General features: G+C 36.8%; 1 protein-coding gene across 3 annotated transcripts in view; it reads left to right on the plus strand.

Annotated features, from left to right (window-relative positions):
- Positions 1 to 25,973, plus strand: part of ADD3 (adducin 3) — a 135,240-nt gene that overhangs the window by 84,840 nt on the left and 24,427 nt on the right. For all 3 annotated transcript variants that reach the window (XM_055424686.2, XM_055424685.2, XM_055424691.2), the window contains exons 2-3: positions 4,148 to 4,195; positions 20,837 to 21,060. In XM_055424686.2, coding sequence (XP_055280661.1) covers positions 20,866 to 21,060 — 195 coding nt within the window. In that variant the 5' untranslated portion in view covers positions 4,148 to 4,195; positions 20,837 to 20,865. The remainder of the gene's footprint in view (positions 1 to 4,147; positions 4,196 to 20,836; positions 21,061 to 25,973) is intronic.

Consider the following 25,973-nt stretch of genomic DNA (forward strand, 5'->3'; position numbering starts at 1 on the left):
CTGGGAAAGGTTGGGGGCGGGAGAAGGGGACAACAGAGAATGAGATGGCTGGATGGCATCACCGACTCTGTGGACATGAGTTTGAGTGAACTCCGGGAGTTGGTGATGGACAGGGAGGCCTGGCGTGCTGTGATTCATGGGGTCGCGGAGAGTCGGACACGACTGAGCGACTGAACTGAACCGAAGATTGTTAGTGTAAGGGAGGTTGGACAGTAGGTTTCAAACCCTGGCCTTTAGGCAGAACATAGGAACAAGGTGATTTGGGAAGGGTGGCCATTGGTAAAGTCTGGATGGGAATTAAAACTGGGGAAGTCTGCTTGGCATCAGCAGTCCCCTGCTAAAAGTCAAGATTTGTGCTATTAGGTTACCTCAGGGAACAGTAGAAACTGATAGAAGGGTCTAAGACTAAAATCTGGGAAAGAGGGTCTTTAGAAATACTTTAAATACTTTTGAAAGTATTTTGGAGTTACCTGATAGAAAAGCAAGAAAGGGATTCCCTGGTGGTTCAAACAGTAAAGGATCTGCCTGCAATGCAGGTAAACCCAGGTTCAGTCCCTGGGTCAGGAAGATCCCCTGGAGAAGAGAATGGCAACCTGCTCTCCAGTATTCTTGCCTGGAGAATTCCATGGACAGAGGAGCCTGGCGGGCTACAGTCTATGGGGTGGCAAAGAGTTGGACCCAACTGAGCAACTAACACTTTTACTTTTGAGTCAGTGGAATGTCTGAGAGAGAACAGAGTTTGATTATTAATCATCAGATAAAAGTATTGCTAAAGTGAAAGTCAAACATCAGAGTGGGAGCAGCAGCAGCAAGTCTTACCTGATGCTGAGCTGCTAAACTAGTTTCTTAAGGTTTCTTGTAATCCTGTGGGCCCCCAGAATCTGGCATGAGGCTGAATCTGCAGGTTAGGGTTTAGTGATCCCTAATGTGGGGAGAAGGGCAGAAATGCAGCTTGTATGTACACATGACAGGAAACCTGATAAAACTGAGTGAGTGCCTTTTTAAATTCAGTCTTGCTTAATGAAAAGACATTCCATCAGACTAGAATGTTTTATAATTTGATAACTGCCTTAACTGTTTCAGCTGTGATGAAACCAGTAGCGCCCACTGCATCTTTTATTTGTGGTTGATGTTCATTGTGAATCTTCATGGAGTTTTACAAAGAAATTTCTGTTCAGAATCTGATATAACAGGAACATTCATACCTTTTTGCTCCAGATTTTCTTGGGAACGGTGTTTCTCGCTCTAACATTGTGATAGTTTGTGAAAATCATGCCATCGTGGAAGACATTTATGTTGCATTGCCCTTACTTATATCAAATGATATTGTCAAATGTCATTTGGCTTGCTATTTTGATTTCTGTCATTCCTAAAGAGCTTACTTTGATTTTGCAAAGGTGTGCTATCCTCCCCCACTGTTGTGATGGTAAAATGCCTCCTAAAATAGGTGTTATTAGGATGGAAATTCCATTGGAACAGTATGTATGTTAGTTTCCTAGGGCTTCCATAACAAAGTACCACAAAATGAGTGGCTGAAAACAACAGAAATTTATTGTCATACAGTTCTTGAGCCCAGAAGTCCAAAATTAGGGTGTCAGCAAGGTTGGTTTCTTGTGGTGGCTCTGAAGGAAAATCCGTTTTGTGTCTCTCTTCTAGCCTGCGGAAGTTGCTAGAAGTTTTCGGTGTCCTAGGCTTGTGGCTGCATCAGTTCAGTCTGTGCCTCCATCATCACATGGCTTTTTCCCTTGTGTGTCTTTGTGTCCACATCTCAGATTTTTCTTATAAAGACACTAACCTTTATGACCTCATTTTAATTTGATTACAAATTAAGACCTTATTTTCAAATAAGGTCACAGTCTTAGGTAATTATATGAATTTTAGGGGGTACTAGAAACTCCAATACTTCGGCCACCTCATGCGAAGAGTTGACTCACTGGAAAAGACTCTGATGCTGGGAAAGATTGGGGGCGGGAGGAGAAGGGGATGACAGAGAGTGAGATGGCTGGATGGCATCACCAACTCGATGGACATGAGTTTGAGTGAACTCCGGGAGTTGGTGATGGACAGGGAGGCCTGGCGTGCTGTGATTCATGGGGTCGCAAAGAGTTGGACACGACTGAGCGACTGAACTGATTCAACCCAGTACAGTATGTAGTAAAAAATTTGATTCAAAGCATAATTCATTTGAAAATAATAGTTCCACAAAAATAGATTTAAAAAATAAAAAAACATTTTTGTGGTTGATAAACATCTCTTTTCATGGACTTCCACTTAAAACCATTATCAGAGTTCTGAAGGACAGGTTATGCCAGTATTGTTGGAATTTCAAGTGCTATTAGCTGTGTGTGCGTGTGTGTGCTCAGTTGCTCCAGTCTTGTCTGACTCTTTTCGACCCCATGGTCTGCAGCCCACCAGGCTCCCCTGTCCATGGGATTTCCCAGGCAAGAATACTGCTGTGGGTTTCCTCCTCCAGGGGAATCTTCTTGACCCAGGGATTGAACCCGATCAAACCGAATGCATCTCCTGCATTGGCAGGCGGGTTCCTTACCACTGAGCCACCTGGGAAGCCCCACTATTACCTGTGCTTAATAAATTATATTTTCATGACTCAGTCTTAGACTTTCCATAGAAAACAGATGAGGTTGTGATGATCTTGAAATCCTACTTACCATCCAAAATCTGGTGGGAGGAACTTCTTCAAATCAGATTTCTTTTCAGGAGCTACGTATTGAGTTACCTACAGCTTTTGGATTGACTTTTTACAGCTGTATTTTATAATTTATAATCATAAAATCCAGAAATCCTTAGTTGAGATACCTGAAATAGTAGAACAAAATGAATTCTTGGAACTAACTCATACCTTGGGTTCTTTAACATTTTCTGTATATTTTCCTTTCAATTTTTAAAATAAGAAACTTTGCCTCATATTTTCTGTGTCAGCCTTCCTCCTGTCTTCACTGGTCACAATGATGACATTAGGAATGGACATTAGAAGCACCATCTATAATAACAACTCAAGTTTTCTAGATAAGCCTTTTGGGTGAATGTTTTATTTTGCAAATTCAACTTGTTTTTAATACTGTAATGAACTTTTGTAGGATCGTTTGCATTTCTTCAGAATGAGGAACCTGAATTTCTTGAGTTCAGAATTTTTTAAAAAATAGGTATATGTAAGGTTGGAATTTGAGGGAGTTAAGTTTTATATATTACTTGTATTCTGATACTCACTTTGGAAAATTTTTCCTGAGGTTTCCGAGGAGATATGCAGTAATAGGTAAGAGTGAATTTTCCTCAAACATTCCTCTCAAGAAAATGTCAAAAGTGGCGACTTTAAATTTTTCAAGCTCAGTGCTGCACGAATAAATTTTTTTTTAAAAGCTTTTTTCCAGGACTAAATAGTAAAGAGCCAAAGATTTAAGGTATCTCCAGAAACTGAGAGCAGTGCCTTTTTCTTTAAAAATCATAATCTCCAGTGATTCCACTTTTTAAAACCTCTCATTTATCATGAGCTGTCAGGTTTTGGATAGTTTCCTGGATCTCAATTTAAAAAGTTTCACTGATACCAGGGGACTTAATAACAGAAACTAAATGTCTTAGAGGCACATTTGAGTAATCAATCCACTAGTCTCTGTCAACTTTCTCTTAGGAAAAAAAAAATCCACCTTTTGGTTTTTTCCTAACCATTTCCAAATACACTTCATGTTGAAGACAAATGATGACTGAAGGGATATATACAGCACGTTCATCATATTTTGTAGAAAGGAGGGTACAGGCACCGAGGCCATGTGTTTTTGAGTTCTGTAAGATATTTGAGAGAGTGCCTCTCTCTCTGGCTGTTTTACTCATCATTTCCCAGGAATATATATATATATATATTTAAAAATGAGTTTTATATTTGCTTTTTCAAGTGATTCGTGTTGGGAGCAACTTGAGCTAAGCCTAAAAAGTGATTTAAGTTTAGGCTTCAAGAAATTACACTTCTGAACTTTTAGTGCATGTCTTCAAGTTTGTAACTCTGTCCCTTGCATGCCTATTAGAACTGGTCAATTTGACCTATATATAATGAGTTTTTTTCTTCAGTTTACTGACGAACATTTTTTCCAGTTCTGGCAATGTCTAAGCAAGTGACTTTCTCTCTTTTCCACAGCCCCTACTCTTGAAATACAGAAGACCAGATCACTGTTCCTCGAAACAGGTAATGTTGATCAATGAAATAGTCTTCATCAACTGTTAATATCTTGTGAGAAAGAAATTAGATTCATTTTGTTTGTCCAACAGTTGAATGTCTTTAGTCTTTGAATCACCCTGCTCAGTGTAACCCAGCAAGGACCTACTTGAACAACATGTATTATGGTTATTTAGAGCTACTACTGTGTTCCAGTTACTCAAGCACAGGATGTATTTTTCATGTTTGCTAAAATAGTTTATCTTAATTAGAAGTATTACATTTATTTATAAAACAGTTTGAAGCCAAAATACTCCCATAGCTGTGCTCTCCAATTGATACATTTCTGTCAGTTTTTTTAATGTATGCTGAGCCAGCTGTCAGTTTCCATTAAGTACAAGACCCTTAGAAACATGAAGGGTTGTTGTTACTGTTATTAGTTTGTTTTATTATTGTTGGCATTGTTTTCCTTGACTTTAAGATAGATTTTTTTTTTATTGAAGTATAGTTGATTTACAATATTCATTTCAGGTGTGCAACATAGTGATTCCCTATTTTTACAGATTATACTCCATTAAAAGTTATTATAAGAAATGACTATAATTTCCTCTGCTATACAGTATAGCCTTGTTGTTTATCTATTTTATACATAGTAGATTGCTATCTCTTAACTCCATTCCCCTAATTTGCTCCCCTCCTGCTCTCTCCCCACTTTGGTAACCACTGGTTTGTTTTCTGCATGTATGAGTCTGTTTCTGTTTTGCATGTACTTTTTTTCTTTAGATCGCACATGTAAGTGATGTCGTACAGTAGCTGTCTTTCTCTGACTTATTTCACTAAGCATAATATTCTCTAGATCCATCCAGATTGCTGCAAATGGTAGAATTTCATTTTTTTTCTCATGACTGAGTAATATTTAATTGTATATATATGCCCACATCTTCTGTATTCATTTGTCTGGCACTAGCATTGCTTCTGAATCTTGTGTATATAAATAGTGCTGCTTTGAACACTGGGGTGCATTTATCTTTTCAATTAGTGTTTTTGTTTTTCTGGATATATACCCAGAAATGGAATTGCTGGATCATATGGTATTCCATTTTAGTATTTTGAGTTAAGTTGAATTTTTAACTCAGGCCCAAATCAATAGTATCTTTTGCTGATCAGCTGTAGATTCATTGTTTCCTAGACTTTTGTGTTGAAGCTTAGAGTTTATAGTTTTATTTTAAAGGTGTACTCAACAGAAGTAAGGTTTCCCAGGTGACTCACTGATGACGAATCCACCTGCCAATGCAGGAGACACCAGTTCAGCCCCTGGGTCAGGAAGATCCCCTGGAGAAAGTAATGGAAACCCACACCAGTATTCTTACCTGGAAAATCCCATGGACAGAGGAGCCTAGCAGGCTACAGTTCATGGAGTCTCAAAGGAGTTGGACACAACTTAGTGACTAAACAGCGGCAATAGAAGTCATTTCAGAAGAACAGAAACAGGATTCAGAAATTTAAGAATGATTTGGATCAATTTTAGGATTCTGGCAATAGGCCACAGAGAATTAAATTTATACCAGTTTGGTAGCCATACAAGACTTTTTTACTATACTTTGAGAATATTTATCATTTCTGTTTTGGAGCTGAGTATTTTAATTCTAGAATGTATTTTCAGGTGCCCAGTAAAGAAAGACAGTAATTAAGTTTGTAATAGCTGTATGTACTTCTAGGAAATAAAGCCTTTTGAACTGTTCCATCTTTTTTGGTCCAGTCTTCCACACCTAATTAAGATCTATAACTGTGAGTTAATTCCTTGTTTGGTAGTCCAAGGCAAATTGCTAAATCTCAGGGTTTTTTTTTTTTAAATCTATACAGTGGAATTACTGCCAACATAATTTTTTTCTGAGGGTGGATTTGTTTCATTATACATGAGATGAGATGGTTGGATGGCATCACCGACTCAATGGACATGAGTTTAAGTAAATTCCAGGAGCTGGTGATGGACAGGGGGAAGCCTGGCGTGCTGCACTCCATGGGATCGCAAAGAGTTGGACACGACTGAGTGACTGAACTGAGCTGAACATAGTTAAAGGCCCTCAAATCTTTTTCAAGTGATGCTAAATTAACTTTAGAGATAACAAATGTAAACCTGAACATAATTTATTGTTAACCCAGGGCACAGTCAATGTCATTCTGATAGTTCTAATTAAGACATAACAGTTATCTGCTAGGTAACAATGACAATTTCCAAAATACTAATCATTGCCCTTGTGGTGGTATTTTCATATGGACTTGAGTCAGTTTGAGGACACTTACCCCACATGTGTTAATTAGTTTCTCTTTGTTTGAAAACCAAAATTGTCTGGAATGTTCGTGATATTTTATGATACTACTCGTCTTTGCCTATCTTATTAAACTTCTTGGTCTGCCCATCTCTTAATACTCCTTGTTCTTAGGTATCTTATTTATCTGGGTTGCTGAGTACTGATAAAAAAGAAGGCCCACTAATGAGGAAGCAATATTGTGTTGCATAAAGAGCTAGGAGAACTTAGATCACCCTGATGGTGTTAGGTTTATAATCTTGGGCATGTCTCTGAATGAAGACCTCTTTCATTAGTTATCTAATCTAGAAAACTAGAGATTTGGACTGGCTCTTCTCTTAATTTTTGCTTCAAATCCTGTAAAGAATTAAAGTGAAAAGACAGATCCTTAATTTACTAGTGATACGTTAGTAGATACCTCTTAATTTTTAAAAGTCTAGTTACTTATAGAAGATGCATTAGGTTGTTTCAGTCATGCAAAGCAGCACTGTGCAGCTACCTCATTTGTGCATCTTCTTTTCTGTGTGTGCTAGACAGACAGTCATAACATTAAATCCATTTACAAACACTAGGATTTTTAGGCTTTCTTTATAGCCTATTCCTCTCAGTCAATAGTATTTATAAAATACTAGTGTATGGTGGGCCTTGTTTTTTTCTTATATTTCATTTGAGGCATAAATTTTGACCATGGGGCTATCTGTGATTGATATGGTAATAAATTAGTATTACTAATGTTAATATAATTTTATAGCAGTATCTGATACTTCCGCATTGTAGCTTTAGAAAAATTGCTCAACACTTCTGAGTGTGGTTTCCTCTTATCAGTAAAATGTGTTCCTTGATTCTAGTCTGAAATACTCCAAGAGAGCTCTCAAAATCAGTAGCCATTATAGCAATAAGATCACAATGCTTCATGGGCTAATTAAATCTTCTTCTATTTGGGCATTTAGAAAGTGCCATCTGTATTACTCATTGCCACTCAATAGCTTTTTTTTCTTGGTTTTTCTCTACTTCTAGTCCAGTTTTCCATATCTATCAATTTCCGTGTCATTTGTATATAAAATTTTGGCTAGCAGTTGAAAGTAGTTTATGTATTTTACAGTGAAAATGAATAAAAACTTCACTGGTGGATCTGATGTGGCTTGTCATAGTTTATGCAGAGTCTAAGTTGTTTTCTAGAACTTTAAATACATTCACAATTTTATAGTAACTTTCATCAAGAAAAACTAAATAAACCAGCGTTTGTTGTTGTTGTTGTTAACTACATATTCTGCTTTAAAGTCTTGGCATATATTTGATTGTTATTTTAAATACGAAACAATGGGCCTGGTACTTGAAAAGTATACCCATCTTTTTGCTTATGTTCCGGAGAAAGCTGTTAAAAGTACCAAGAATTTCAAGTTTGGAAAGACTTTTTATAAGTAATAACTTTTCATAGGATTGTTTTTACCATTCCCAGCCTAGAAGTAACACAAACCAGATTGATTTGGAAGGAGTTGTGATATAGTAAAATAATTCAATTCAGCCGCTGTTGTGGAGTATTCTGTCCTTGTGGGGACTACAAACATAAGCAGAGAGATCTCAAAAAATGAAGTGGAAGTAGCTGTGAGTCAAGAAAAAATGAAGGAAAAAAAACCCTGTTATTGAATAACATGGACAGTACTTTCTAAGTGTTCAAATGCAGGAAAATTTAGTTATCCTTCAAGCACTAGTATCTCATTGCTATAATCTGCCATAAATATTATTGTTAAAAAAAATCAAGGAATCACTTCTTATTCCCTTCCATCTCTCTAGTACATATTCATCCCCCATCTCCCTCCCTCCTCTCTCTCACACACACTCTTTTCCTTTCTATTTCTTATCTGACCATGACTTAGAGTGCCTTGGGCAGTGTTTTTCAAACTGTGGATTACAACTTAATAGTAGTAGATCATGAATAAATTTGACCAGCATTTTTTTAAAGGAAAAGATTAAGATAGAAAATATAAGAATATACCACATAGTAAGGGAAAGTATTAGTATCATGTCCTGAATTTGTTTCAGTTATACATCTCATGTGTTTGTATGTGATTGCAATATAAAATATATTTCTTATTGTAAATTGCCATATTTTAAAAGTTTAAAAGCCATCATTCCAAATTGTTTCATCTAATTATGTCTTGAACCTAATGTTCTTTAAGCATACATACTAGTTACTGCATAAATATTTGGATGAGATTTTTAAAGCTCGAACTTTGTTTATGTTTGATATCTTGTTTCTAATCTGCATATCCAGAGGAAAACCCATAGTGTTAAGTTTTATAATATTACTTTTTAAAAATCTGTTTTCTGCCTCATTTTCAATTCAAAGAACATTGTTGAAAGGCTCTTTTTCCCGCTGGTGGAGTTCACACTGGTTTGTGCTGTCATATTGTTCTGAAGCGGTAGAAAACATGACTTTTTAATAGGATTGGTTAATTTTAAAGAGAAGGAGTCCTAGAACTGATTTGTTTTAAATGTCACCTGGAAGCAGAAATCTTTATGCTTAGAATTAGTTGTTCAGGGTTAAGAGAAACTAGAATCTACTACTTACTTCCCTTTAAACATGCTTCCTTAGGGCTCCATATGGTGAAGATGCTGACTGTCTTCTAAGCCATGGCAATTCTGGTATTAATATTTTTTCTTCTGGGACCTGAGTAAAATCTTTTCAACCCCTCAGTGCCACTGAATAGTGGCTTGAATTAGCATTTGAAAAGAAACTACTAGTTACCCCTGCCTGAATCTGACTTGTGATTAAGACCATGGGCATTAATCTTCTCTAATCAACAGACATCCTGGAATGGGAAGTCAAGTGGGCCTTAGGAAGCATCACAAAGAACAAATCTAGTGGAGGTGATGGAATTTCAGTTGAGCTATTTCAAATCCTAAAAGATGATGCTGTGAAAGTGCTGCACTCATTATGCCAGCAAATTTGGAAAACTCAGCAGTGGCCACAGAACTGGAAAAGGTCAGTTTTCATTCCAGTCCCAAGGAAAGGCAATGCCAAAGAATGCTCAAACTACCGCACAATTGCACTCATCTCACACACTAGCAAAGTAATGCTCAAAATTCTCCAAGCCAGGCTTCAACAGTATGTGAACTGTGTATTTCCAGATGTTCAAGCTGGATTTAGAAAAGGCAGAGGAACCAGAGATCAAATTGTCAACATCTGTTGGATCATTGAAAAAGCAAGAGAGTTCCAGAAAAACATCTACTTCTGCTTTATTGACTATGCCAAAGCTGTTGACTGTGTGGATCACCACAAACTGTGGAAAATTCTGAAAGAGATGGGAATACCATACCACCTGACCTGCCTCCTGAGAACTCTGTATGCAGGTCAAGAAACAATAGTTAGAACTGGACATGGAACAACAGACTGGTTCCAAATCAGGAAAAGAATACGTCAAGACTGCATATTGTCACCCTGCTTATTTAACTTATATGCAGAGTACATCATGAGAAGTCCTGGACTGGATGAAGCACAAGCTAGAATCAAGATTTCCAGGAGAAATAACCTCAGATATGCAGATAACACCACCCTTATGGCAGAAAGCAAAGAGCTAAAGAGCCTCTTGATGAAAGTGAAAGAAGAGAGTGAAAAAGTTGGCTTAAAACTCAGCATTCAGAAAACTGAGATCATGGCATCTGGTTCCATCACTTCGTGGTAAATAGATGGGGAAACAGTGAAAACAGTGACAGACTAATTTTGGGGGCTCCAAAATCACCGCAGATGGTAACTGCAGCCATGAAATTAAAAGATTCTTGCGCTTTGGAAGAAAAGTCATAACCAACCTAGACAGCTTCTTAAAAAGCAGAGACGTTACTTTGCCAACAAAGGTCCATCTAGTCAAGGCTATGGTTTTTCCAGTAGTCATGTGCATATGAGAGAGTTGGACTATAAAGAAAGCTGAACGCCGAAGAATTGATGCTTTTGAACTGTGGTGTTGGAGAAGACTCTTGAGATCTGCAAGGAGATCCAACCAATCCATTCTAAAGTAGATCAGTCCTGAATATTCATTGGAAGGACTGATGCTGAAGCTGAAACTCCAATACTTTGGCCACCTGATGCAAAAAACCAACTCATCTGAGAAGACCTTGATGCTAGGAAAGATTGAAGGTGGGAGAAGAAGGGGACTACCCAGGATGAGATGGTTGGATGGCGTCACCAACTCAATGGACTTGAGTTTGAGTAAACTCCAGGAGTTGGTGATGAACAGGGAAGCCTGGTGTGCTGCAGTCCATGGGGTCGCAAAGAATGTGACGTGACTGAGTGACTGAACAAAGTAGATTTAAATCCCTGATCTACCAGTTGCTAGCTCTTGGATCTGAAACGAGCTACTTCTCAGTGACTTTATTTCTCATAGAAAACAATAACATTAAATTGATCTGACCACGGCAAGATTTTTTACATTTCCTTAACAGAACAAACAGTTGAGTTAGTATTTCCACTCGCTATGTCCCCTGGTTTATAAAGACTAGTAGTGAAATCTGAATTGTATCCATTAAATGCTTTTTACAATATTTTATTTTCTGCTGGGGGCTTCATATTCTGACTGTCCTTAATTTGAGTAAATTACTGTGTAACCAGATGATAAGTTCCAAAGTTACTCTAATCATCATGACAAGTATTTTTCAGTGACCAGTTGATGCTAATGCAAGGTATGCGTTTTTATTCATATTCAGTTTAGTTGTATTGACAGAACTGCTTTTAAAATACATTCTGGTACAGAAAATATCCAAAAAGTGACTACAATGTAAGGTTTATTCTGCTGTAGAGTTAGTTGATCACATTTTTATGTGAAATAGAAACTAGCAATTTGACTTTTTCCATCATTATGGAATGGCCTTTTTAAACTTAAATTTTCAAAGTTTGAGATAATCATAGATTCGCATGCGATTATAAGAATTAATACAGAGACCCTGTGTACCCTTCATCTTGAAGTAGTATTAATCGCTCAGACATGTCTGACTCTTTGTGACCCCATGGACTCTAGCCCTTCAGGCTCCTCTGTCCATGGAATTCTCCAGGCAGGAATACTGCAGTGGGTAGACATTCCCTTTTCCAGGGGATCTTCCTGACCCAGGGATTGAATGCAGGATTTCCTTCATTGCAGGCAGATTCTTTACCTTCTGAGCCAACGGGGAAGCCCCACCCTTCATTTACTTTCTCTCAATGGTGACATCTTATAAAACCATAGTGTAATATCACAGTCAGAATATTGACATTGTGGTAATCCACTGGTCTTATTCAGATTTTCAGTTTTGCTTGTAAGTCACTTGTATGTATGTTTGTGAGTTTAGTTCTGTGCAGTTTTGTCTCATGTGTATATATTCATGTATCCACCACTGTAGTCAGGACATAAAAGAGTTCTATCACTACAAGGATCTCTCCTTTTATAACCCTGCATGCCTTCCTTCCTCCTGTGTACTCCTCTCTCCCTCCAGAGCATACTCCTTCCCCACTCCTGGCGACCACGAATCTATCCCCCAGTCCTATAATTTTGTCATTCAAAGAATATGATATAAATGAAATCACGCTGTATGTAATCTTTGGGAATTGACTTTTTTTTAGTAATTCATTCCATTTTATTACTTGTATAATATTTTCTAGTATGGATATACCACAGTTTGTTTCATCATTCACATGTTGAATGATATCAAGATTATTTCTAGTCTTTGATTGTTACAACTAAAACTACCGTGAACATTTGTATACAGATTGTGACATTGTGTGAACATATGTTCTTTTTTTTTTTTTTTTATTAAATGACCAGGAGATCAATTCGTGAATCATTTCATAGTTGAATGTTCTGTTTTTTAAAATGCCAAACATTTGCTAAAATCGCTTACCATTTTATGTTCCCACTAGCAAGGTGCAAGGGATCCAGTTTCTCTGTATCCTCCCCAGCATTTAAGGTTATCATTATTTTGTTTGTTTTAGCCTTTCTGGGACCAGGACCTGTGTAGTAATACCTTCTGATTTTAATTTGTGTTTCCCTAATAACTAATGGCTTTTCAGGTGGCTCAGTGGGAAAGAGTGTGCCTGCCAATATAGGAGACATGGGTTCAGTCCATGAGTCTGGAAGGTCCCCTGGAGCAGGAAATGGCAACCCACTCCAGTATTCTTGCCTGAGAAATCCCACGACAGAAGAGCCTGGCAGGCTGCAGTCCATGGGGTCGCAGAAGAGTTGGGCACGACTGAGCACACATTTCTCACTCAATCCTTTATGTGGTCTACTAGCAATAGTAACTAATGATGTTAAACATCTTTTCATGTGCTCTTCTACCATGTATCCTTTTCAGTGAAATGGTTGTTCCTGTCTTTTTGCCCATTTTCTAATTGAATTGTTTGATTTCTTTTTACTTCTGAGTTTTGAGAGTTTGTTATATATTATACATTCTAGTCCTTTGTCAGATGTGTGGTTTGCAGATATTTTGTCATGGCCTATAGCTTGTCTTTTCCTCTTCTTAACAGTGTCTTTTGCAAATAAATATTTAAAATTGAGGGGAAGCTCAATTTGTCGGTTTTCCTCTTATGGATCATGTTTTGGTGTCAAATCTGTGAACACTGCCTGGGCCTAGATCCTGAAGATTTTTTTCTCCTAAATGACATATAGTTTCTGTTTTGAGTTAATTTTTTATCATGGTAAAATATATATAACATAAAATTTGCCATTCAAAGTGTATAATTCAGTGGCACTAAAGTACATTCATAATACTGTACAACCATCCCCACTATCTAGATCCAGAATTTTTTCATCATCTCAAACAGAAACCCAGTACCCATTAAGCAGTCACTCCCCATTTCTCCCCCGACTCTTCACCCCTGCCAATCATCAGTTTGCTTTCTGTACCATGGATTTGCCCATTCTGTATATTTCATAAAAGTGAAATTGTATAACATGTGGCCTTTTGTGTCTTCTTTCACTTAGCATAATGTTTTTGAGGTTCATTCATATTGTAGATGTATCAATACTTCACTTCTTCTATGGATAAATATTCCATTATGTGGCTACACTACAGTTATTGTTTATCCATTCATCAGTTGAAGGACATTTGGAGTGTTCTTTTGGCTATTGTGAGTAATACAGCTTTGAACATTTCATGCACAAGTTTTTATTTGAATACCTGTCTTCAGTTCTTTTGGATAGATTCTTAGAAACGAGTTAAGTTTTTAGTAAGGTATGAGACATAGGTTGCTCCTTGGGAGAAAAGCTGTGACAAACCTAGACAGCATATTCAAAAGCAGAAACATTAAAAAAAGAAGACATCACTTTGCCAACAAAGGTCTGTACAGTCAAAGCTATGGTTTTTCTAGTAGTCATGCATGGATGTGAGAGTTGGACCATAAAGAAGGCTGAGCACCAAAGAATTGATGCTTTCAAACTGTGGTGCTGGAGAAGACTCTGGAGAGTCCCTTGGACAGTAAGGAGATCAAACCAGTCAATCCTAAAGGAAATCAACCCTGAATATTCATTGGAAGTACTGGTCCTGAAGCTGAAGCTCCAATACTTTGGTCACCTCACTCCTAATGAGCGAGGAGCCGACTCGTTAGGAAAGATCCTGATCTGGGAAAGACTGAGGGCAAGAGGAGAAGAGGGCGACAGAGGATAAGATGGTTGAATGACATCACTGACTGAATGGACGTGAGTTTCAGCAAACTCAGGGAGGTGGTGAAGGACAGAGAAGTCCGGCATGCTGCAGTTCATGGGGTTACAAAGCAGTCGGACAAAACTGAGCGACTGAACAACAGCAAGACTCAGGTTGAGGTTTTCTTTTTCTTTTTCTTCCTTTGCCTATGGATGTACAGTTTCTTCACTATTTTTTCAAAAGGCTATCTTTCAAGGGCCATTTTAAAGAATTATTTTAAAGCTTTCGGAGAGTCCCTATCCCTAGAGTTTCTGTATATACACATTAATTTTGAAGAAAAGCAAAAGAATTTGTAATGCGAGCTTGTAAGGATAGTTTGGTGGGTTTTACTGGGGTTTTCTTTATGTTTGTGAAAGTTTAGGCTTGGATATTTCTGTTACAGACAAAGCTATTGTACTTTCTATGAAAGAAACATAGAGGTGATGAGGGAAAGATAAAACAAGTAAACCATAGAGGGTTTTATTCCATGGATGACAGGAAGCCATTCAAGGTTCTAAGAAAGATAGACATAATCTGATCAAATTAAAAGATGGACTTTAAGAAAGATAACTCCCGGTAGAATGGGACATAGGCTCTAGGCAGGCAAGACTGACGCAAAGGTGTGGAAAAGTGTTCATATCCAGTTTGAGTGGACTCACCTGTATTTTCTGTGACATTTCTGACTCAGGAAGTTGAAAAACAAATTGAGAAAAATCAGCTTCAGATTCTTAAAACTGGGGCCATTTTACATATGCTGCTTATAAATTGTTAGGTTTTTTTTTTTTTTTACGTTCAAGGACCTAAAATCTTACTCCTAAAACTGGCTTGAGGAGAAAACTTTTATTTTAAAGAAGACAACTTAGCTGCTGTCTTTAAAGGCCTATTATTATTGCTATTTTCATTAGACTACTTTATTCCCCAGCTCCCAGAAAAGAATATTTTAACATTAGTGGGTTACATGGGCTTGATTTCCTCGTGTTAGTAAAACCATTGAACTTTGTTACAAAATACTATGAGAAAACATCTGGGTTAACTTTGAAGGAGAATAGAGTATATGCATTAAGAAGTAATGATTACTAATGGGTTTGGGTGGACTCCGGGAGTTGGTGATGAACAGGGAGGCCTGGCATGCTGCGGTTCATGGGGTCGCAAAGAGTCGGACACGACTGAACTGACTTCTTTAAAGTTTTCACTTTGGAACCGTTTTTTTTTCACTTCATACTGTGTAGAAAGTGCTGAGAAATGGTAGGAATCAATTATTTGCTTGCTTTATTAGTCTATAAGTTTGCATTGCTTTCTAAGCAAGCATGAAATTCACCTGTTTCTTCATGTCATGTAACTTTTTATAAAAATAATCGATGTTAAATGCTTTAATTTACCTGCAGGAATGTTTTTTAACCAAATTTTTAAACAATTGCTTCTGTAAGATGTGCTGTTTATTCCATTGCTAACTTTATTCCCTGACACAGGAATAAAGTTGCTGTTTGCCTGGGCTTGTACCCTCCTTAATGTGAGAAAATGTTGTGAAAAAATGTTAGTTCTCTAGGAAGCTTCCCCTTATTCTGGGTAGAATCCTTTTCACTACGTTATAGAAACCTCTGAACTACTCTTAGAGCTCTCAGAGGATTTGATTCAACAGTCCACCAATTCCTCTGGTATAAGGCCTGTAACAGTAGATGCTCAGTAGATACTTGTTGAAGGAAAGAAGGACCTGACATATACTTATCTATAGCAGGTTATTTAACTGTGGCTGGACATGAGTTTGAGTGTACTCCGGGAGCTGGTGATGGACAGGGAGGCCTGGCGTGCTGTGATTCATGGGGTCGCGGAGAGTCGGACACGACTGAGCGACTGAACTGAACTGAACTGATTTATCATTATTTCAGACTAATTTAGGAGTTCTCTCTAAGCATAGAAATCACTTAATTTTGTGTTAATATGAGCAAAATTTATTAGCTTGAGTAAAAATTATTTAGTCTTTAACATTGGTATCATAATCTTCCAGAAAGGTATTTGGTGACGTGTGTCCTGTGGGTAACTATATAACTGAAATATAGCTGACAGTACATTGTGTATGTTTCAAGTGTACAGTGTGATGATTTGATACACGTATAGTGAAATACTTGCCATAATATGGTAAGCTAACAGCAGTCGTACCTCACATACTTACTTTGTTGTTGTTGTTATGGTGAAAACATTGAAGTTGTACTTTCATAGCAGTTTTCAAATATATAATATGGTATTGTTAGCTACAGTCATCCTACTATACCTTAGATCCCTGGAACTTATAACTGAATGTTTGTACTATGTTTTATGTACAACTGAATGTTGTACTCTGACCTGTACTTCCCCATTTCCCCCACCCCTCAGCCCCTGGCAACCACCATTCTACTCTCTGTAGGTCTGATGTTTTTAGATTCTTCATGTAAGTGAGATCATATCATATATGTCTTTATCTGACTTGTTTCACTTAGCATAAGGCCATAAAGGCCCATCCATTGTTGTCGCAAGTGGCAGAATTGCTGCCTTCTTATGGCTGAATAATTTCATTGCGTGTGTGTGTGACATTTTCTCTATCCATCCATCTCTGTGGGTGGACACTAAGGTTGTTTCCATGTCTTGGCTGTTGTATATGATGCTGAAAGCTTCTTTCTCTCTCTCTTTTTTCTGAATTCTGTTTATTTCAGATAATCTTGTGGATCCTAGGTTTTTTCCAGGCTTGAAATAGTTCTGTCCGTAGTCTGTAAAATTGCAGATAATCAGTTGTTGCTTATGATTGGCTTAAAAATCTGTGTAAAACTTTTACTGTTGAGCATCTAGGTATAGAAGAAGGACCTGAATGACAAACTGCTGCCTTTATTCTTTATTTCTATAAATAAAAATATTTATTAATATTTTAATTAATATTAATATTCTTGTTAATTCCCAATCCTTACTCCAAGTACATAAAACTTTGAAACTTCTTTGATTAAAAAGCCATGGTATATAATGAACTTTTTAAAAAAATTTTATTTTGTTGAAGTGTAGTTGATTTACAGTGTGTGTTAATTTCTACTGTTCAAAGTGCTTCAGTTATACATGTATATACATTTTTCATATTCTTTCTCATTATGGTTCCTCATAGGATATTGTATATAGTTCCCTGTGCTATACAGTAGGATCTTATTGTTTGTCCATTCTGCATATAATAGTTTACACCTGCTAATCCCAAAGTCCTAATCCATCACTCCCCTGCGCCTCTCCCCCTTGACAACCACAAGTCTCTGAGCTTTTGAAGATTTAAAAAGACCAGAGTGTTTTGAGTCATTTCTAATCTTATTTCCCCTTTTTGGTGTCATTTCCTTAATTTTGACAGATTCTGTATATTCTCAGTTGCCTAATATTTAGGACAGAATGTAGACTAAAAGTCTCAAAATTTTAGCCCTCTTGTGTTTTATGATATGTTCCATTGTAAAGTGGACTCAGAGTTGGAAACTGTGGCTTTGAATATTGTCTGACATAAACAGTGGGATTTTTGGCAGGATATTTAATCCATGGAATCTCTAGATTATTAATCTCTATCTCATTGTGTAGTTGCAAAGATGGAATAAGAAAGATGTAAGAGTATAGTATAAACTAAAGCGTTAACACATATATGTTATTTTATTACTAAAATGAGTGGTTAGATATATTTTCCTTTTTACCTCACTCATCTAAAAATGCATTCATCGGGAGTTCTTTAAACTCTTTAAGCTTTTACTTATCAGTGTTCCTATTATCAGTTTCTTAAACCAGTGCTGGGACAACAAAATAAATCGACTACCACAGTTCCTTGCTTTTTGCTGTGTTTTTAGTAAAATTAGTTTATAAGCATCAGCAAATTCAGTTAGACATAGGCTTATTATCTAACTCTGTTCCTCCATTAGGCTAAATAGTGCTTTAGGGGTTGAGGAATAGGTTAAAATCCAACTAAAGGCAACATTTATGGAATTTCTTTTTTAAAAAATGGCTTATTCATGGTCAGTGACCTAGTATAGAAAGTAGAGAATTGATTTCTTTGTTAATTGATGTTGCATTTATTGAGTACCCACTTAGTCTGTACTTGGCCAAGGCAGCATGACATTTACAGATATATGTGAGTTTGTTTGTTTCTCTAAAAACGTTCTCCTTGGAATTTTTATCTGCTAGCTATAAACTATTTTAAGGAGTTCAACTGGCCTGTTACAAACAGCTTCTAAGAAAACTAGGTTCCAGAGACTGGTTAGACCTTTATACTGCTGATAACTCAAATGGGTATGAAAAAGTTTCTTGCGATAGGTGCTCTGTGCACCACATTTTGGGATAATAGCAAGATGATGAAAAATACTGTAGGTTAATGTCAATCTGATAACAGTGTAGCAAAAGCTAATTTTTGGAAGAGTATAATATGGCCAAGGGTCCTTCCATTAGTAGTGACTGTTATATTAAAAAGAAAAAAAAAACCTATTTTTCCTGTGGAGAACACATATAATGAACAGATATCCATTCTTTAGTGTTTTCTTCCAATTTTTAAATTAATGAATTAGGATGTGGAAGACTCAATTATAGAAAAGCTTATTTTTTACATTTCTTTCACTGATATTAATAAGTTGCTTTCTAGTAATCAGATCAGAATTTCATTAAAGCCATATGATGTAAAGTGTTTTAACCATATTTCATGAATTTGAGGGGTTGTATACTAAAACAATTCAGGTAGCTTGTAGAATGTTGTACATGAGATTGATGTTTTCAAGTAAAAGAAATCAGTTTTAGCATGTTTTGCAAAAATTTGTTTTTGACAGAATAAGTTTACATTTCCAGGACCAGAATTAATGCAAGAGTTTTTAATGTCTTACAGTGAGTTTACTTCAGCTAAGTTGGGTCAAGGCAGCTTTAGAAATGAATTCTATCAGAGAAGACTGTTATTAGAGACAAGTACAGAAACCTCACTAGCTGTTAATTGTGTTCAGGAGATGAGATCAGGTATCTTTGGGCTTTATCAGGGATTCGGATCCCTAAGAAAAAGCTAGCCCTTGCTTTTTCCCTTCTGGATCTATCTAGAAACTTTTCTGCATTTAACTTCCTTTAATTATGAAGTGATTCTTCTTACAGGCAAATAATCAGTTAAATAAATACCATTTGTAGTGAGAATGTTTTTTTGTTACCCAATCATTTATATTGAACAGATTGCATTTGTTACCACCTGCAGAGAAAATTGTGCTACACAAAACTGTCTTTACAATTTCTTTTTAAAAATTGTTTCCTTTTCTTCTTCCTTGTTGCACATTTTTGTACTTTCTATATTCAGTTCAAAAGAACAATTAGGTAAAGGGATACACTAATCAGTGGTGTTCTTTTCTCAGGGCTTAGCCTTGTGCTGCATCACATCTAAAAGTGAGAGGAAGCATTCCTTTAGTGTGCAGCGACTGTTCCTCCCTGCTAGGTCACTGATGTTCTAAGCGTGGTCCAGGATCTGGTGCCAGTCTGCAGACAGAATATGATAGTAAGCGTTTAGAAACTTCTTGTAGTTTGACATTGCCATGACATCTGAGTGCATTATTTTGTATTTTACAAAAATACTGCTGCTGCTGCTGCTAAGTCACTCCAGTCGTGTCCGACTCTGTGCGACCCCATAGACGACAGCCCACCAGGCTCCCCTGTCCCTGGGATTCTCCAGGCAAGAACACTGGAGTGGGTTGCCATTTCCTTCTCCAATACATGAAAGTGAAAAGTGAAAGTGAAGTCGCTCAGTCGTGTCCAACTCTGTAGCGACCCCATGGACTGCAGCCCACTAGGCTCCTCCATCCATGGGATTTTCCAGGCAAGAGTACTGGAGTGGGGTGCCATTGCCTTCTCCGACAAAAATACTAGTCCACAGCAAATTGAAAAAAGCTCTTCACCATAGACAATTTGAGAAGCACCAGGTTAGATGGCTTCCTCAACTTCTAATACAAGCCATCACAGCCTGGGGCTGGGGGATGGATGTTGAATGACTGTCCTGTTAGTCTGTTTACTGTTGATTGATTATGTGCTCAATTGTAGCAAAGCCCAAGTGAATCGTTTCCCTGGCACTAAACCAAGGATTATCCTGTCAGTAATAATTAAATGAATCAGCTATTCCTGTGGTTTCTGAATAGCTTTTTATTGTTTCTCACTGGATTTAAAGTACTATCTGTTGAAGTTATATAGTCTGGCAGTCTTAATAATTCCTGCATTTTCCCTGGAATTTACTGAATCATTTGAAAAACTTATAGCTGTTTCTCTGTCATATGTTAATAAGCTACATTCACTATAAAATATAGTGGTTGTTAAATATGGCCCAAATTTGGTCTAACATAAAAGCATGAGTAAAAGAGAAAAGAGAATCTCCACTAACAGTAATCACTAATGATGAAATTTTGCTGTCTTAGATGTGACATTTTACTTTTGGGTATTTTTATTCTTGCTCCTTTAAAAAATCTATTTGGCAGTTGATGACATTATTGTAATTGAACCACGAGTTTCTATTAGCTCTGAAAATATTCAATCTACAATTTAGCATTATAATCTATTTTTACCCTAATAAAAAAAAGTGTCCTAATATTTTTTTGAAAAGCTACTTTTTAAAGAAAATGGCCACTGTTACAGGGTAACAGTTCTGCATGACCAGTGTAAAATTCAAATTTAATAATGAATTTATTATTAATATGATTGTCCTACTTTGTGTTTATTAATGCAGATAACAAGGAGAATCGGCAGACGTGAAGCATGAGTTCAGATGCTAGCCAGGGCGTGGTCACTACTCCTCCTCCTCCAAGCATGCCTCACAAAGAGAGGTATTTTGACCGCATCAATGAAAATGACCCAGAATACATAAGGGAGAGGAACATGTCTCCTGATCTGCGACAAGACTTCAATATGATGGAGCAGAGGAAACGAGTTACTCAGATCTTGCAGAGTCCGGTGAGTCAAAATGATTCAGAAGCCTTAATTTTTTTTACTCTTTGGAAACCATGATACAGTGAGGTAGGAGGTATCTACTTTTGGGTTAGAAGAGTGGTGTAGGAAGGGGGACTGCTTGTCCCCAATTTTTCAGAGGCAAAATAAGCACCTAGTTTATAAATTTAATTTGCAACACTTGAATAATAAACTAGCATCATCTTGGTGGTAACTTTTCTTGTGTGATTTCTGAGTGTAATGTTTCATTATAGGGAAACAAAAGATGCTACTAAATTCAAGGATTCCCATTTCAGACTGAATATCTGTGAAGAAAAGAAAAGCAAGAGTGAAGAGTTAGGAACCAAGAAATGAGCTAGATACATGAGCTAGATACCCCATGCACATATTTTCTTCCTTTGGGTATCTTGACAATCATAGGAAGACTTAAGGTTTATGAAGATATCTGTCATTTGGCAGCTTAATATCCCATGCACCTAATGTAGGTGCACATACATGCATGCACACCAAACTAACTAATTAAACATAGATTCTAACCTTAACTCAAGCTGAAAATTCTGTCTGCACAATAACATCCAGACTTTGTAAATCATGTTCAAATGATTTAAGTTTCCTACACACCTTTAGTGGAATTGTAAAGGTCACATATAAGTGTTGGAAAATGAGTGAACAACTTGATTTAACATGCAAATTGAATTCATAACTATATGTATAATGAAGATCATGGGCCTCTTAAGCTAGAGTTCATCATACATAGACACACGATGCCCAGGATAGGGTTGTATTAGATTTCCAACTTAGGTACTAAAATAAGCACCAAGACATAGAACTGCCTGAGGTGGCCCTGGTAAATCATTTTTGTTGTGCCCTTGTGGATTTAATCACAGAGACTGAGTCCAAAGCCAAAGGGGAATTCCATTCCTGACTAATTCTCCTGTATCAGTGGCCTAGATAAAAGCAAATAGAAGTTATAAAAGCAGTGCAGGCTTTCAGGAATTTAAGTATAGCTTAAATATAAAGCTATCCTTTAAATAAACCCTTAAAGAAATCTTTTCCCAATGGAAAGGAGATTAACCAGAAAATCTATCGTGAGAGAGTAAATGTTCAGTGCCTTATTTTATGCAAACAAGTTTCTGTGTTTATAAATACTTGAAGGGCAAACTCCACTTTGAAGAACTAACTAATTAGCCAAAGAATTACAGTAATATATAGGTTAAAGTAACTGAAAGAATGAGATGAAGTTCAGATTTTGTTCAAGATTAAATACCAAGATTTCTTTCGTTAGTGCTCCAAAGAGAATCATTCAATTCTAAGTAAAGCTTTAAAGGAAAAAGTACCAAACTACATTTTTATTCCAGGGTTTTTTAAAAATAATTTTTCCGTTAAACTAAGACAACATAACTGAGATTACCTAATTTTTTTTTTACTTGTGTATTGCCACTATAAGATTAGCTTTAAAATACCAAGTTTACTTATGCCTTGGGGAACTTAATGAAAGAATGGTAAAGGGCAGGTATATAGATTGTCATTTCTATGTTTATATAGCAAGAGTGATAATTTTCAGCCCAGAAGGAAACAAAAGAATTTTAATTATTTTTGTACAAAAGAAGATTTAAAAGAATTGTGGATAGGTCATTTTTTCCCTAATTCTTTGCTGCTGCTGCTGCTCCTGCTGCTAAGTCACTTCAGTCGTGTCCGACTCTGTGTGACCCCATAGATGGAAGCCTACCAGGCTCCCCCTTCCCTGGGATTCTCCAGGCAAGAACACTGGAGTGGGTTGCCATTAGTGAATTTTAAATCTTGTTTCTGAAAGACTTGGAAAAATATATACCTTTTGTCTTTCTGCCATGTTTTAGGACGTGGCTTTCAAATTTCTTTTAATAGAACAAACTTTTCACCAAAGGAAATGATATATGGTGGCCTGTATTACTAAAAAACAAAACTTAGCAGCTTAAAACAAAAAGCTTTTATTATCTCATCATTTCTGTGAGTCAGGAATTCAGGAGCAGCTTAGCTGAGTGGATCTAGCTTAAGGTCTCTCATGAAGTGTCTGTCAGGGCTGCTGCATCTGAAGGCTTGACTGGGGTGGAGGTTTCCACTCTTTTAAGATGGGTCACTCACCTGGCTGTTGGCAGAAGGCTGCAGTTATTTGCCACATGGACCTTAACCTGAGGCTGTTTGAGTCCTCTCCCCATAAGGAATTATCTCAAAGAGGAATCTGCAGTGCCTTTTATGACCTAATCTCAGACATTCACACAATACTTCTACCATATTGGTTAGTTAAGAAGTGAGTCGCTAAGTTCAGCTCATACTCGAGAGAAATGAAGCTCCACCTTTGGAGGGTAGGGTTGTCCACTCTCTGATCACAATTTATTTTAAAAGCACCACAGTCTGCCATAATTTATCTACCTTCCTCCCACATGCAACATGCACTCACCAACTTCTATTACCCCTGCAAAAGTTTCATCCCATTACAACATTAGCCTGAATCCAAAATATTGGCTTCTAAATCCGGTCCAGGTATAGGTGATCCGCCTCAAGTGAAATACCTTAAATATAGTTCCTCTCAATCTGTAGACCTGAGAACTGCCCTCACACACATTCAGTGGTGGAACACCCCCAAAGCTAACTGCTAAGGATATCCCTGTTCAAAAGGGAGAAAATTGAGAGTACAGAGGAGTCACTGGTTCATAGCAATTCTAAAATCCATCTGGGCCAATGTTTGAAAGTTCCCTTGATAAGAACTCAGTCCTTCTACTTAGTAGAAATGAGTCTCCCTGGCTCTTGGCTCTGCCCTCTGGGTTTTTGGTTCCATTCTCTGAATTACTCTTCCTTTTCCTTAAAAAGTAGCCTGTGTTTGCAGCTGTGTATTTTTCTCACCCTGCTTCCTTCTTGTAGAGGTTTTGGAGTTCAAAGACCTCTCTTCTTTTTGTACTCTGTTTCTTTAAGTCCAAGCTTGTAATGTTTCTGTGAATATAATTTTCTTAAAAACTTTGTGTCTTCTGTGAATATTGAGGTTCATTCTGTTAGACAAAACCCATAACCAATGAAGATCAAAATCAAGGTATTACTAGTACATATTTGTAAGAAACAAATTTGTAAACTTTCTGTTTAAAATGCTGAGTTTATTTGGGAAGAAAGTAAATCAGGAAAGAAACTAATAAAAGCAAAGTATAATACTTTTTTTTTAAAATAACTGCTTAACTGTGTACCAGGCAACTATTAAGTATTGAATCCTATTTAATCCTCAAAACAACTCAGTCAAAGAAGTGTTACTGTCCCTTAGTTTCCAGATGAATAAACTGAAACTTAGAGCCATTAAATAACTTGCAGAAGTTTTTATACCCTTAGTTAAATAGCGGGGTCTGAATTTATACTTCAAACTCACACCCTTTCCTGCTAGGCTTAAAGCATTCAATAACTATGAAAAAGTTCCACCTGTGTTACTCTTCAAATTCTCTTGCTTAAGAGGAGTTTCAAATCATAAGACATTTTGGTGTCTGTAAATTTGGATGACAAACAAAGTGCCTTATTGCCTTGAGCTGAGAAAATAGGAGAAGAGCAATTTGTCTCATCTCAACTCCAAATACTGTTTCTTTCTAGAAATTTCATGGCCTTTTGACATGGTTTTTTATTTTTAATTTTAATAAAGTATTTGTCTTAGAAATAAAGTGCTGGTGAATAAACTTATTTAGAGATTTTGTTAATGCAGTCAAGAGAATCTACACGTTTTCTTTGTCCAATATACTCCTTGTATATATGTCTTTGGAGACATATATATGACTGCCCTTGTCTTAGAATGAAGTATCCAGGGCAGACGGTTAGAATTTAATGATGGTGCTCATCAAAGTTAAAGAAAGGTTTAAGTTGAAAACTTCAGAACGTTGTAGATATTTAGTAAATTCTGAATACTTAGATGGATGGATATATGAATGGCTGAATGGGTTTTGAGTCATTAAACACGTGAATGTTTTCCAATAAGTTCCTACTGAACTGTACTGCTTAAATGAAAAACAGTTGGCAAGTTTCAGAAAAAGAATGAAAGTTCTTTAAGTCATATCACTATCAAAGCAATTAGACTTGTTGAGAGAAGTGTGTAATGTTACTCTGAAAGACAGGACAACAACAGTGTAGATGTTGGTTGGTCAGGCCCATGACACACTAGCACCTTTTTTTTTAAACTTTTTATTTTGTGTTGGGATATAGCCGATTAACCTGAAGTGACTTAGCAGCAGCATAGTCGATTAACAATGCTGTGATAGTTTCGGGTGTACAGTGAAGGGACTCAGCCATACATATCCATGTATCCATTCTCCCCCAAACTCCTGCCCAGGCTGCCACATAACATTGAGCAGAGAATTCCACGTCCTATACAGTAGATCCTTGTGACACACTAATGTTTCTTAATAACAGGGCAGCGTGTAATGCTTCAAACTTATTTTAAAAATAGGAGAAACTTCAAAGTCATAGTCATGTTAAAATTTCCTATCACTATAATTAAGGCCTAAAATTTTAACAGATCACCTTAGTTAGAACAGCTCAGAATTACCATGATTTATCTGGTTACTTTGGAAGTTTCAAATGGAAATAATCTTTATTAACTTTGTTTGCAATTTTATTAAAATGCCAGCTTTAAGAAAAGATATTATTCTAACCTTTAGCTTTATATTAATTACACGTAGATACAGGAGAAAGATCATCCAGAAGAAAATTTGGTTTATGTGTTTTTTCTCCTTTCAACAGGACCAGTGGTAATCTATTTCCAAATGAATACATTTCTTAATGGAGAAATTCTAAGTAAGTTTGTTATGCTCCTAATTCCACTTGAGGAGAGATCTAATAACATAATTGCAGGGTGCCCTGGGAGCAGCAAGTCTGTAATCTGTTTTTCTTTTTGCTCCAGTTTTTCTTTCTAGTAA

The sequence above is a fragment of the Moschus berezovskii genome, chromosome 12 (genome assembly GCF_049115385.1).
Source record: "Moschus berezovskii isolate FMDL1 chromosome 12, NW_MosBer_1.0, whole genome shotgun sequence".
NCBI classification, from domain to species: domain Eukaryota; kingdom Metazoa; phylum Chordata; class Mammalia; order Artiodactyla; family Moschidae; genus Moschus; species Moschus berezovskii.